A 12,597-nucleotide genomic window follows, 5' to 3' on the forward strand; every position below is an offset into this window, starting at 1 on the left:
GTCTTAACATGTCTCTGTATCTCTCTTCCCACCCACTCTTCACATCCCACACATTCTAGCTTGTGACTAAATTCTCTCCAAACCAGCATGCTGTATGTTTCCCTGGTGATTGTTTGTTGTTTAAATCCTCCACTTGAATCTCTTTAGGATGCTAACTGTTCAACCCTTTTTAGAAGAAATTATGATCTTGCTCCTTTTTTCCTCCAATCCAGAAGTGGTTCCTTCCAACTTTATGGATGAATCCATTGCCAAAAAGCAACATTTTTCCTTTTTTTCCAGTACTTTTTAAAGTGAACAGATTCCACATCAAGAGGCTTATTGTTTCTCACTCTTGCTGGTTTCCTTGCAAAGGATGTTAGAAGATCTGGATTTTAGCCCATCTCTGTCACTAATTCGTTCTATAATCTTAGGCAGATTATGAACATATCATTTTCCTCTTTTGTAAAAGGAGAATGAAATGCTCTCTTAAGGTCTTCATTTCAGTCTGTCTTTTTACCTCTTCCACCAATCTTAAACTTAAAAAAGTTCTAGGAAGCTGTCATGTTTTAGAAACCATGTTTCTAGTAGAAACAGCTAAATTACAAGCAGGCAAGACAGTAAAGTACTTACTGTTTCTGGACCTCAGTTTCTTTTTCAATAATGTGATAATCTCTGTTCTTCTCAATATGTCTTTGATTCTCTCAATATATCTTTTTACAACGATAATTTACTGCTATCATCGTCTTAAATTTAAAAAAGAGTGTTTCTAGAAAGTCACCATATAAAGTTTTAAACAAAAAAAATCTTAAGAATTTGTACATATAACTATAAAATCACCATATAGCAGAATTAATAAAGAAACTTAAAGTAGGTAAGCAATTAGGAAGATGTCAAGTGACACTTGAATAGTAATGTGCTCTCAATCTGCCATAGAAGAAATCACTGTTTTTGTTTGAACAATTCAACCACCACTGTGTCCCACATCTAAATCTAAATTATTGTCCTTCATATTTATAAATAAAGCTACCCACCCCAAGGGTAATACAAACAAAAACTTATCTCTCTCTCTCTCTCTCTCTCTCTCTCTCTCTCTCTCTCTCTCTCTCTCTCTCTCTCTCTCTCTTCTCATCTCGCATCTCTTTTGGATTTCTAAAGTGCTTTATATATATTATATTCTTACATTGTTCATCATTTAGTTCAAGCATTTATTTAGTTTTTAGTATATGTCAGTTTAGGGCATTAAGCCTCAGAGAAAACAAACTAAAGTGAAAATAAGGTTCATGTTCTCAAGGAGCTTCCATTCTAATGGGAGAAACAAAATACAAATAACTATGTACATATAATTTACCCATGTGTGAATGCACTGTATTGGACTAAGTTCAACAGGGAATGGGAAAGGAATTTGGGATGCAGCCATCTTCCATAAAGGAATTACAACCTGGTTGAGGACGAAAGTCACATGCTTGAGACAGAAAAACAATGAGAAAAAGTTGTATGCTCAGATGTCAAATTATGGAGTACAACAGGAATAGAGAGAGACAGGCAGATAGAAAGAGAGAAAAAGGAAGGACATTCCATGATTTGGGAGATAAAGGGACATGAAAATGAGAAAATGGCACATAGTAGGCTCCTGGCCCATTAATGTTTATTTTTATCAGAGCATATTTTAAAGAAATGCTTGACATTTTTAATACTTTAGCAAATTGAACTATAGCTTGAAGAATTGATGAGAAAAGTAGGACACATATATCAGTGACTACAATACTTACCACAGGACCTGTCACACAGTAGGTGCTTAATATATATTTATTGATTACGTTGCAAAGCAGAATATGTTACATGCTTCTTAAAAGGTACCAATTCATCTTGCTATAGTAGGAATGGAAGAAGAAGGAAGCACAAGCCTCTTCCCTGGACCCTTCTCCAAATCCTGGATTGATCAGAAAGGACTTTTTCAATTACTTATACCCTGGTGTGAATGAGTTTATTAGTGTAGGTTTAGATAAGGGGGAATCAGCTCCTCTGGACTGGGGTAGGAGGGACTCTGGAATTTGGAAGAATGAAAGAGGGAGGGACAACAACCATCATGTAAGCTTAAGGAATGTCTGCTGTCTATTGGGCATCTGAGCTTTTGCCAGAGAGTTCCTTTCCAAAGTGAATGGGGCGCAAGTTAAAAACAGTAAATATTTCTAAAAAATGAATGTTGAATCAATTTCTTTGTCATTCTTGACTGTAATGCTGTGGATTAATGAGTGAGAAATGACTTTGTTCTTTAAAGCTGTACCTTTCTAATCAGGCAGCAAGTTACAGAGTCTAACATGCTGAATTTGGAAGGAGAAAGATTAGATTTGGCTCTCTTCTCTGACTCTTTATTAACTAGGTGTCCTGGGACAATCACTTAACCTAGTCTGTTTTCTCATCTGCAAATGGTAAATCCTGAATCTCTTGTAAGGCTCAAATGCAATAATATTTGTAAAGTACCTTGTAAACCTAAAATATTATGCAAATGTTAATCATAAATCTAATTGGGGGTTAGTGATTCAGAAGTCGTGGGAAGGACTTTAAAAGAATCATCCTTGTCTTGCCCTCCTCCATTTAGGAGTAATTGTATTCTCCTGGAACATTGCTTGATGAAATGGGCAGTATAACAGGATAAGTGGCTTCAAACCCTTCCTAGCCATGAGATCTTAAGTCACTAAGCCTTTATCTGTCTTGGTTTCCTCATCTGTAAAATGGGGATAATGATAGCACCAACTTCCCAGGGTTGTTGTAAGATTAAAATGAGGCAAAATTTGTAAAATTCATTGCAAACCTCAAAGCCCTACATAATGCAACTTTTTTGTTGTTGTTCTTTTTGTTATGACTCTGTGAATGCTTTCAAGAGATAGCTGGAAGCCTCATGTCCTTCACTATTCTTTCTCCATGATGATTTTAGGAGTGGTACATCCCAGTGTGATGATGCTTAATGAAAGAGCCTTGTTAAGTTAGGACGTGCTGGGAAAACAAAGGAAAGTTCCCATCCTACCTGCTGCTTTTCTGATCAGCCTGGGCTGCGGGTCATCTCTTCTAGCTAATTGAACAGTTCCTGCTGTCTAATCAGACTGAAAAGTCATCTTCTATATCTGTTCAGGTGAAGATCCCCTGGCGGATGACCAGAATGAAAGGGATATTAATTCAGTGGCTGGTGTCTTAAAGCTGTATTTTCGAGGACTGGAAAATCCACTCTTTCCCAAGGAAAGGTTTCAAGATTTGATATCCACAATCAGTAAGTACCCATGGAGGGGGCGGGAAGAGGCGTTTCCAAGAGCAAGGAGTAATAATCAAAAAGCCTCCAAAGGAAAAAGAACATCAGTCATCTCTTGATAATTGCCTAAGTTTTGAACTGTCCTCAAACTGAGTTTTAACTGTTCCAGGAAAATAAGCCCAAGGGGCAGCTTACTTTTATTATAGGATTGTTATAAACCAGCCTAAACAAACTGGGTCAACAAGCCTTTGTCAAGTACCTACTATGTGCCAGGCATTATAAGGTGATAAGAAGACACAAATTAAAGAGTCCCTGCTCTCAAGAAGCTTACATTGTATTGAGAAGAGAATGTATAGAAATAGATATATTTAAAATAAAAAAGCAGATAGTTTGGAGGGATGGAGGGAGTTTTTATTAACTGGAGGTATCAAGAGAAACTAAGGTAGGAAAAAGGGTGTGTTTGAGTTGAGTTTTGATGGAAACTGAGCTTTCTGAGAGGTGATGAAGAGGGAGTGTATCCCATGCAAAGGCAGGAAGAGAAGATAGAGTGTCTTGTATGAAGAAGAGTCATAGAAACATGTTGAGCTGGACTCTCTGTGGAATACATGAAAGGGAGTAATGCTTAATTAGCCTGGAAAGGCATGTTGAAGCCTTATGAAAGGCTTTAAATTTCAAACTGGGTGGTTTATATATGATCCCAGAGGTAATAAGGGATCAGTCTTCTGAGCAGTGAAGTAATATGGTCAGGCCTGTGTTCAAGGAATATCATTATGGCATCTATGTAGAGAATGGATTAAAGAGAAGAGAGAAGTAATATAGAAAGAAAAATTAGGAGACTGTAGAAATAACAGAGGCAAGGAGTAATGAATTCTGACATAAAGTGGCCATGTTGGTAGATGGAAGAATGCAGATGTGAATTATGTTCTGGAAGTAAGACTTGACAACTGATTAGATTTATACAGTAAGAGAGACTGATGAATTAGGGGGTGACTCTGAGGTTATCAACCTGAGTAAAGAAAAGGAGAGTACGGTGCTCTTGATAGAAACAGAGAAGTTCAAAAAAAGGGTTGAGATATAGAGAATGATGAAGTAAAGGAGTTTAAGAAAAAACAGTCAGATAAATAAGAGAATTAGTAGTCCTAGCAAAATTTAGAGAAGAGTCTCCAGGAGGAAAGGGTGAACAGTGGTCCAGAATAACGGAAAGGTTTAGAAAAAGAGGAATTGATAAAAGGTCATTTCATTGACATTTAAGAGATTATTGTTAACTTTGGAGAGAGCCATTTCAATTGGGTAACAAGGTTGGAAGCCAAACTGCAAAAGAGAAAAATAAGTGAGAGGAAAATTAGAGACAACGAGAACAGATACCATTTCCCCTCCTAAGGATTTGATTGAAAGAGAGTGGAGAGATGTAGAATGACCACTTGAAAGGATGGTTTAGTCTAGGCTTGAGTATGAAAGCCTAGCAGGAGCCAATATATAATGGAGATTAAACATCAGAGAGTGGAGAATGTTTGTGGCGATAATCTGACAGAGGAGATGCAATTTTTGGTTCAGGGGAGATGTTGGTCTTGATGATTACAGATAGAAGAAGGGATAAAAAGATAGAGCAGTTATATGGTACAGTGAAAAGAGTACTATAGAGGTAATTAGAAGAGTACTTGCATTCCTTTGACGCTGTCACTGCCTTTCTGACAGTTTCCTCATCTGGTAAATGAGCAGGTTGAACTAGCCGATCTCCAGTTGTGAATTCAAGCCTTCTGTGATTTTCCCAGGTTTGAGTCTCTTCCTCAGTCCTCCCTCATGGGCCTCCAATTGCAGGTGACCTCATGAGCTTTCCATCATTTCCTACAATGGTATTTGGACCAGAAATGCTCTCAGAAAACTACCTCTCCCTTGGATGTGCCTCGAGAAATGGCATCATGACAGGCAGGAAAGACAACTTTAACTTTGCCCAGTTAATTCCATCTCTTGCTGTGATGATGTCTTGAGTGGATATTAGTTCTCTTCTGATTTAGTTGCCCATCAGAATGTAAATTTTGTGGTCAAAAACTATTTTTCAATTTGTCTTAATATCATAAGATGATCCTCTCCTTGACCTAGGCCTCTGACCTAGGTCATAGACCGAGAGCTAAGGTCCACTCAGAAATCATCTGGTTCATCCTCATTAACTTTACAGAAAAGGAAACTGAGGCTCACAGTTGTACAGGTGGTAAGCCACAGAGCCAGAATGCAAACTTATGTTTAGTGATTCCAAATTCAGCTCTCCAGATTCATCGCTCTTTCTATTAAATCCCTAGTGCTGTGCCTGGCACATAGTAGGTGTTTTAATAAATGCTTTATAAAGTGCTTTAATAAATGTCATTGTTAGCTCCACCCATGCTTACATGGGTACACCAGCTCTTAGATCTAATTTATCCACATAAAAAGTATGAAAGAGATGGAATGTGCCTCATTTTATATAGTACAATTTCAGCATAAATAAATCAATCGCATTTATGAAGCATCTCCCATTTGTGGAAACCATGATTCTGGGTTTTGTGGGAGTATCTAAGAAGCTTAAGGCAGGAATTCTGTCCCCTCGGAGTTTCCAGTCTTTCTGGGGAAACGAGATGTGCACCAGAAGCATAGCAAAGGCAGTACATCTTTCAGACCTCAACTGTACATTATATTCTGTAAATGCCATATTCAGAATGAGAAAAAGTCATGAAAGTTGGAATAAAATGAAGTGAGGCAATTTGCTATTCTCCCTTTATTGGAGCCGTCCAAAGCACAGGCCAAAGTTGAGTTTGGGCTGGGGAGCGGAGATCAGAATCCAGACAAGATGGTCCCACTGGGCCCCCGAGCTGCAGTCTCACCTTAGGGGGATCCTGGGGGGCTTGTGTTTTAGAAATGGAGAGCCCTGCAGAGAGAGTGCACCTGATCCAGCAGATTCTTGTCACCTTGCCTCGAGTGGTCATCGTGGTCATGAGATACCTCTTTGCTTTCCTCAACCAGTGAGTCCATTTTTCTTCCTCTCTCCCCTAAAATACCTCCAACCCTCCTCACCAGAAGTGGAGTAACTCAGATGGTATTTGGCCCTAATTTTGAAAAAGAGGTTCCTGGACTCTGCCGTGTTAATGGTTAAAGCTGCAGGGATATTCTCCCTGAGATTTGTTTCTGGAGTTCTTAGAGAGTCACAAAATAGAAGGTGATCATAGGAGAACATAATGGCAAAATGTTGTTGAGATGTGTGGAAAGCTGAGTGAGCCATCAGGGTTTCTGGGACTCCACCTTGATGAGACAGAAACTTGGGAGATCCAGGAGCCACCTGCTCAGGCTCTCATCACTGTGGGGAATGGTGGAGTGGGAATCAGCACCTGGAGAGGACCCCAGAATGTAGAGATCCCACCCTGGAACAGGCCCACTGAGAAACTGGGAAGGGGCAAAGCCTTCTGTGCTCCCCAGCTCTGTGGGGGCCCTTTCTTCTCATCAGAACCCTCTTCCTTTGTGTTCACTTTCTGTATTTCTATTATGCTAATTCCTCTGGGGTTGCTGTGAGGAGAAAGGAGGAATCCAGATGTGTTATCACTAACAATTCAGTGGAAATTAGTTTAATGTCTTTGCCTCTCTCCACCCCTACCCTTGATACTAATGGCAGATGTGTGTCTGTCTAATATATATATGTATATATGGAAAAATGACCCAAAAGAATGAATTAATGATTACCATCATCTGACTGGGAAAGATATTGACTGGGAGAAGCTTTCCCAGAACCCTTCAAAGCATATTATACATAAAACATCCTCTTCATATAATGATAATGACCATGGAAAATTCTGCTGGAATTAGTGGGAACCTGTATTTTTCTTCTGCTACTTTTCTTTTCCCTGTCATTGTAAGAAAAGTACAACCTTCAACAGCTTCCAAATTCCTCTGAGGGTGGGGGCTCATGGCTATCATCCCCATAAAGCCCGGAGTGCCCCATCAAAGAAGACACTAATCTTATCTCTTGGGGGTTTCTGTTTCAGCCTGTCCCAGTACAGCGATGAGAACATGATGGATCCCTACAACTTGGCCATCTGCTTTGGACCAACCCTCATGCATATCCCAGATGGACAGGACCCTGTCTCGTGCCAGGCTCATGTCAATGAAGTCATCAAAACCATCATTGTCAATCACGAGGCCATATTCCCCAGCCACAGAGAACTGGAAGGGCCAGTATATGAAAAGTGCATGGCTGGAGGGGAAGAATATTGGTAAGGTCCTAACCAGTGGTACCCCTTCATTAGGGAGAAAAGCTCAGATCTGGCTGCTCCTGACCCGTCTTCAGAAAAGTTGGAGAATGGCTGACACCCATCTTTTGTACGCTAATCATTCATGTATTTTATTCTTCTTAAGAGTAAATAAACATGGGCTTTTTGGCTTTCTCATAAATATTCCTTATCCAAGTCTTCCTCCATCTTTGTGATGATAAATGACTTGGGGATTTGTCTTGACAAAGAGACAGTTGCCAAATTAAAGCTTTCAAACCATTGGTCTTAGTGTAAGAAAGGACCTCTCTAGTTTTCCTGATCTATTCTCCTTCAAGCAGGTAAAAAAAAAACATTATTCCCATTTTACAGATGAAGCAACTTAAGGCCCTGAGAAGTTAAATGACTGGTCTAAACTTGGGAATTGGGCATCAGGTAATATGTTGACTTGTCCAGGTTCTGAAATGCTCTCTAGTCAATCAGTCAGCAAGCATTCATTATGTATTAAATATGGAGATGTAAAGAAAGGCAAAAATCGTTTCTGTTTTCAAGGATTTTCTATTCTAATGGAGGAGACAACAAAGAACAGCTATGTTCATACAAGACATAAGTAACCTAGTATAAGATCCTCTACTTTTATTCTTAGTCTAGATAGAAACCTATCATGCAAACCAATTTAATGAATATTTATTGACTACCAAGTGCCAGACAGAAACCAAATAGATAAAACAAATAGGTCCTGCCCTCATGGAGCTTACATCCTACTGTGCCATATGCGATTGGTTGTCTATCCTGGAGAAGACTTCAAAGAGGATCATGGTCTCTATCTTCAATTATGCAATGAGCTTTCATGTAGAAGAGCAATTAAACTTATTCTCTGTAAATTTAGAGAACAGAACTAATTCCAATGGACATAGATTAGGAAGCAGATTTTTATGTAGTATAAAGAATTTCATAATAGAGTGTTTTGAGATGAAATATGTTACTTTATCCATCATGAGATTCCTCCAGAACCTGGACCACCTATTGGAGATGCAGTTAAAGGGTTGAGTAGTTAAATTGAATGAATGTTTTCTGAGGTCCTTTCCAACTCTAGGATTCAATGGGAGTAGGCAAGTTATGTGGATGGAGGATGGGAGAAGGGAAGATACTGATCTGAAACACAATCAGAGCTGGCGTCCAGTGAGACTGTCCGTGAGTGGGGAGCCTCCCGTACAAGCCTCCTCTTCTTGTTTCATTGCAGTGATAGCCCACATAGCGAACCAGGGACAATTGATGAAGTTGACCATGACAACGGCACAGAGCCTCATACCAGTGATGATGGTAAGTAGGGGGTACATGGAGATGAGGAGCAGAAACCCGGGGGCCAAGGACCTAATGAGTAGAAACCATTCTTGGTTTGATTTTAGGTACCTACATGTCTCGTGATCTAAGCTGTTGAACCAGAAATACCTCTATGAATCTCTGTAGCCCAGTGGTCTCCCAACTTTTTTGATTGTACTCTACTATCAGGCAAATATCTTTTTGATATATATATATACATATATATATATATAATATATAATACACATATTATATACATATATGTTTATTCATGTATAAATTAGACACAGAATTAATTGTGCTCACATATTATATATTGTAAAAACATATATACAATACAGACATTTTAAAATTTGAGATAAAGATGAAATGGGAAATATTTTAAAAATATTTTATTTATCTACCTATAAAACCAATAAAATATTTATTCTGCTTACATAACAAAACCCTATGTATATTCTGGAAAATAGGGAGGATTTATAAATAATAATTATTGGTCCGTAATTATTCAATTTATTTGAGTTGAGTTTCTTTTTTAGGTTTCTTTTTAATTGTAAGACACATAATACAACAATGAAATAATAGATCCTGATAGTGAGGGAACATAACTTTTGAGCAGGAGTCTTGTTTCTCAGTATGCAGATATTCTATAAACAATAAGCAGACTGTCTTTAATTTGACCTTGACAGGAAATTTATCTCAATTTTACGGATGTAGTTCAGCTTAGTGGATGGGATCGTACCTTAATTTCCTAATGCTCTTTGGATATTTTAGTTGTTTTTTTAATGTGTGTGAAGAGCAGCAAGAAAAATGGTTTGGATACATGCTGAAATAGGAAGAGTAATGTAGAATAATGCTGGAAAGGTAAATTGAGATCTGATTGTGAACAGTTTTGGGGAATTTATATTCCGTAGGGAACCATTAGAGTTTATTGAGTAGGAGTTGACATGGTTAGATCTTCACTTTGATAAAAACACTAGGCAGCTAATTGGAGAATGGATTGGAATCTGGAAAGACTTGAATCAGCAAGGAGATCAATTAGAAGCTGGCCCATCAACAAATCTTTATGAAGTGCCTACTGTGTACCAGGTACTATTGCAACAGTGCCCAAGTGATGGGGCCTGAGCTAGAATGAAAATTATGTGAGTAATGAGAAGGGGACAGATGTGAGAGGTTCTGTGGAGGCAGAGATGATCATCTGGGGCACTTGTTTAAACACGTAGGGGAAGATGAGATGGTGACCCTGAATGACTAGAAAAATGGTTGGTGCTACTAGGGAAGTTTGGAAGAGGGAGTGGTTTGGGAGAAAAGATGAGATAATGGAATTTGCAATGGCAGGTACAGCTCATATGTACCTGCTTATCCTGGAAGACTCAAGATGTCCCACCTAAAATGAAAAGGGGGAGTGAGACTCTGATGTCCAGGAGGGAAGAGACATTTTTTCAAGGGGTACCTGCATCAATCATATGATAATCTGGGGGTCTGGAAGTGAGTATTCTGGGAACAAAGGGATTTTCCCAATGGTACTTGTGTATCTACACTGCATGTAATAGGTATTGATATAAATATAATAACATGTTATTATATATTTGTAATATACATGTATATGTATATAGATAGATAAATGGATAGGTAGGTAGATAGATAATTAGATAGACAAACAGACAAACAGATGGGTAGATTAAAACTCCAGTTTCTTAGATACCTCTTACTCTAAGTTTCTTGGATTTTGGATATCTTCCTGGGGAGCTTGCATTCGAAGATGGAATTGACCTCCCATTGCCTGCATTTACCCGATGATTTCAATTCCTGCATCTCATCTTCTCCTTTTCTTCTTGTTTTGATTTAAAAAAAAAAAGATCTTATCTCTTGAAATTGAGTCTGGCTCATATTTTACACAGATGATGATGTCAGCTTCCCTCTGGAATCAGGTTACCTGTCACATATCTTGCCTTTGGGTTCTTCCAGTGACCTTACTGCCTGAGAGGTGGGTGTTTACTGTTAACCCAGAGACTGAGGACCTTGGTGAACAGAAGGGAAGAGAAGGGCCCAGCTTAATTAAGCAGGCTGGATTGATCCATGAAGGAGAAATGGTGCTGTATTTAGTGATCCGTCCAATGCTCCCCCTAACCCCACTGTCATTCCTTTTTGTTCTGTGAAGTCCCCTTGAAAGAAATTTAGAATCCACCCCCCCTTTTCCCTCAGAGATAGACTGTCACCTGCTTGGTGTTGCATGACACAGAGTTTTCATTGATTTCCTTTGAAGCCACAACAGAGCCATCTTTCTCCTGCCTGAATGGCCCTAATTATTGGGTCTTTAAGAAGATGGCACAAAGGAGATCTAATTTTGATTATTGACAATTTCAGACACCATCAAAAAGCATCTTCTTCCTTCTAAAATAGAGTTGTCCTGCTGACTTCCTTCTTTCAGCAAACGGGACCTCCCTTTCCCCATCACCCAATCCTAAAACCTTGGGATCACCTTTGATTTATTTTTCATCTCCTCTACCAGGAAAAGTTATCTCTAGGTAGAAACTGCAACCTTGTATGATAAAATATAAAGGTAAAATCTCATCTGTAAGATGAAGGTGTTGGATTAGATTTAGATTATAAAGCATTAGATTAGATGGCTCTGAGATTCCTAACATGAATTATACCACAAACCGGTTAATAAATGTCCAGCAACCACTTGCCCATGAAGGCTGATGAGACCTCTGCCCTGGAGATAGGGAGTCAGGAGTCATATACCCAGAAATAATGCTTGAAGCTTCAACAATATATAGAGAAAAAGTCAAAGGCAGAATGTTTTTCAGTAGTGGGAGAAAGAAGAAGATCCAAATAAGGAATAGCCCAAGAGGTAAAAGGAGAGCCAGGATAATATACTGGAAGCCCAGAAAGTGTGGGGAAGGACAAAGCAAGAGAGGGAGAGAAAGCAAGAGAGAGAGAGAGAGAGAGAGAGAGAGAGAGAGAGAGAGAGAGAGAGAGAGAGAGAGAGAGAGAGAGAGACAGAGAGACAGAGAGAGAGAGACAGAGAGAGGGAGATGGAGAGAAAAAGAGAGAGACAGAAACAGAGACAGAGACAGATCAGCAGGGTCACATGCAGCAGAATGAGGACCAGAAAAAGGCTGTTGGGTTTGGTAATTCAGCAATTGTTAGTGATATCTGAGAGAGCAATGTTGATGTTGTGGAGGTGAGAGAATCCAGCTTGCAGAAAGCTGAGAAAAGACCCACAGAGGGGAATGGAGGCAGGAAGAGCTGACTGTTCTTTCTAAAAGTTTATCAATGAAAAAAAGACTGGAGATGGGCAGTTTTCAGGCTACTTGCCATTCCCATGTCAGGTGTGACACAGGTAACTACTCCTGTGCTTTTGAGCATCATTCCTGATGCTTAGACTGCACCTCTTTGTGCTATTGTTGTTGATATTCTGCTCATCCTTCAAAGCCCAGCTTAAATCCTACCACCTCCAAAAACTTTCTCTTGCTTTATTTATCTTTGTATATATCTGCTCCAAGTGCCTAATTCCAAGCTCTTCTTGTACCTTTAACTGCTTCATAAATATTCTTTGAATCAAAGGATTCATTAAATAAATGAATGAGATAGTTCCTGATCTCAGAGACCTTACTGTCTAGTGTGTGTGCATGCACACATATCCAAATATAGATTAACATTTCGCTGTTCAATTTTTTTTGTCATGCCTGACTCTTTCTGACCCCATTTGGGGTTTTCTTGGCAGGTATACTGGAGTGGTTTGCATTTCCTTCTCGAGTTCATTTTATAGATAAGGAAACAACTGGGCAGGGTAAGGGACTTGCCCAGAAGTGT

General features: G+C 39.1%; 1 protein-coding gene across 5 annotated transcripts in view; it reads left to right on the plus strand.

Moving 5' to 3' along the window:
* SRGAP3 (SLIT-ROBO Rho GTPase activating protein 3) overlaps positions 1-12,597 on the plus strand; it is a 268,997-nt gene that overhangs the window by 228,818 nt on the left and 27,582 nt on the right. For 4 of the 5 annotated variants that reach the window (XM_074284020.1, XM_074284023.1, XM_074284021.1 and 1 more), the window contains 4 exons: positions 3,110-3,244; positions 6,111-6,216; positions 7,231-7,458; positions 8,696-8,775. In XM_074284020.1, coding sequence (XP_074140121.1) covers positions 3,110-3,244; positions 6,111-6,216; positions 7,231-7,458; positions 8,696-8,775 — 549 coding nt within the window. Of the gene's footprint in view, positions 1-3,109; positions 3,245-6,110; positions 6,217-7,230; positions 7,637-8,695; positions 8,776-12,597 lie in introns of those variants that run through there. The other variant, XR_012484986.1, reaches the window with a different exon arrangement.

Source organism: Sminthopsis crassicaudata, chromosome 1, assembly GCF_048593235.1.
Source record: "Sminthopsis crassicaudata isolate SCR6 chromosome 1, ASM4859323v1, whole genome shotgun sequence".
Taxonomy (NCBI): Eukaryota; Metazoa; Chordata; class Mammalia; order Dasyuromorphia; family Dasyuridae; genus Sminthopsis; species Sminthopsis crassicaudata.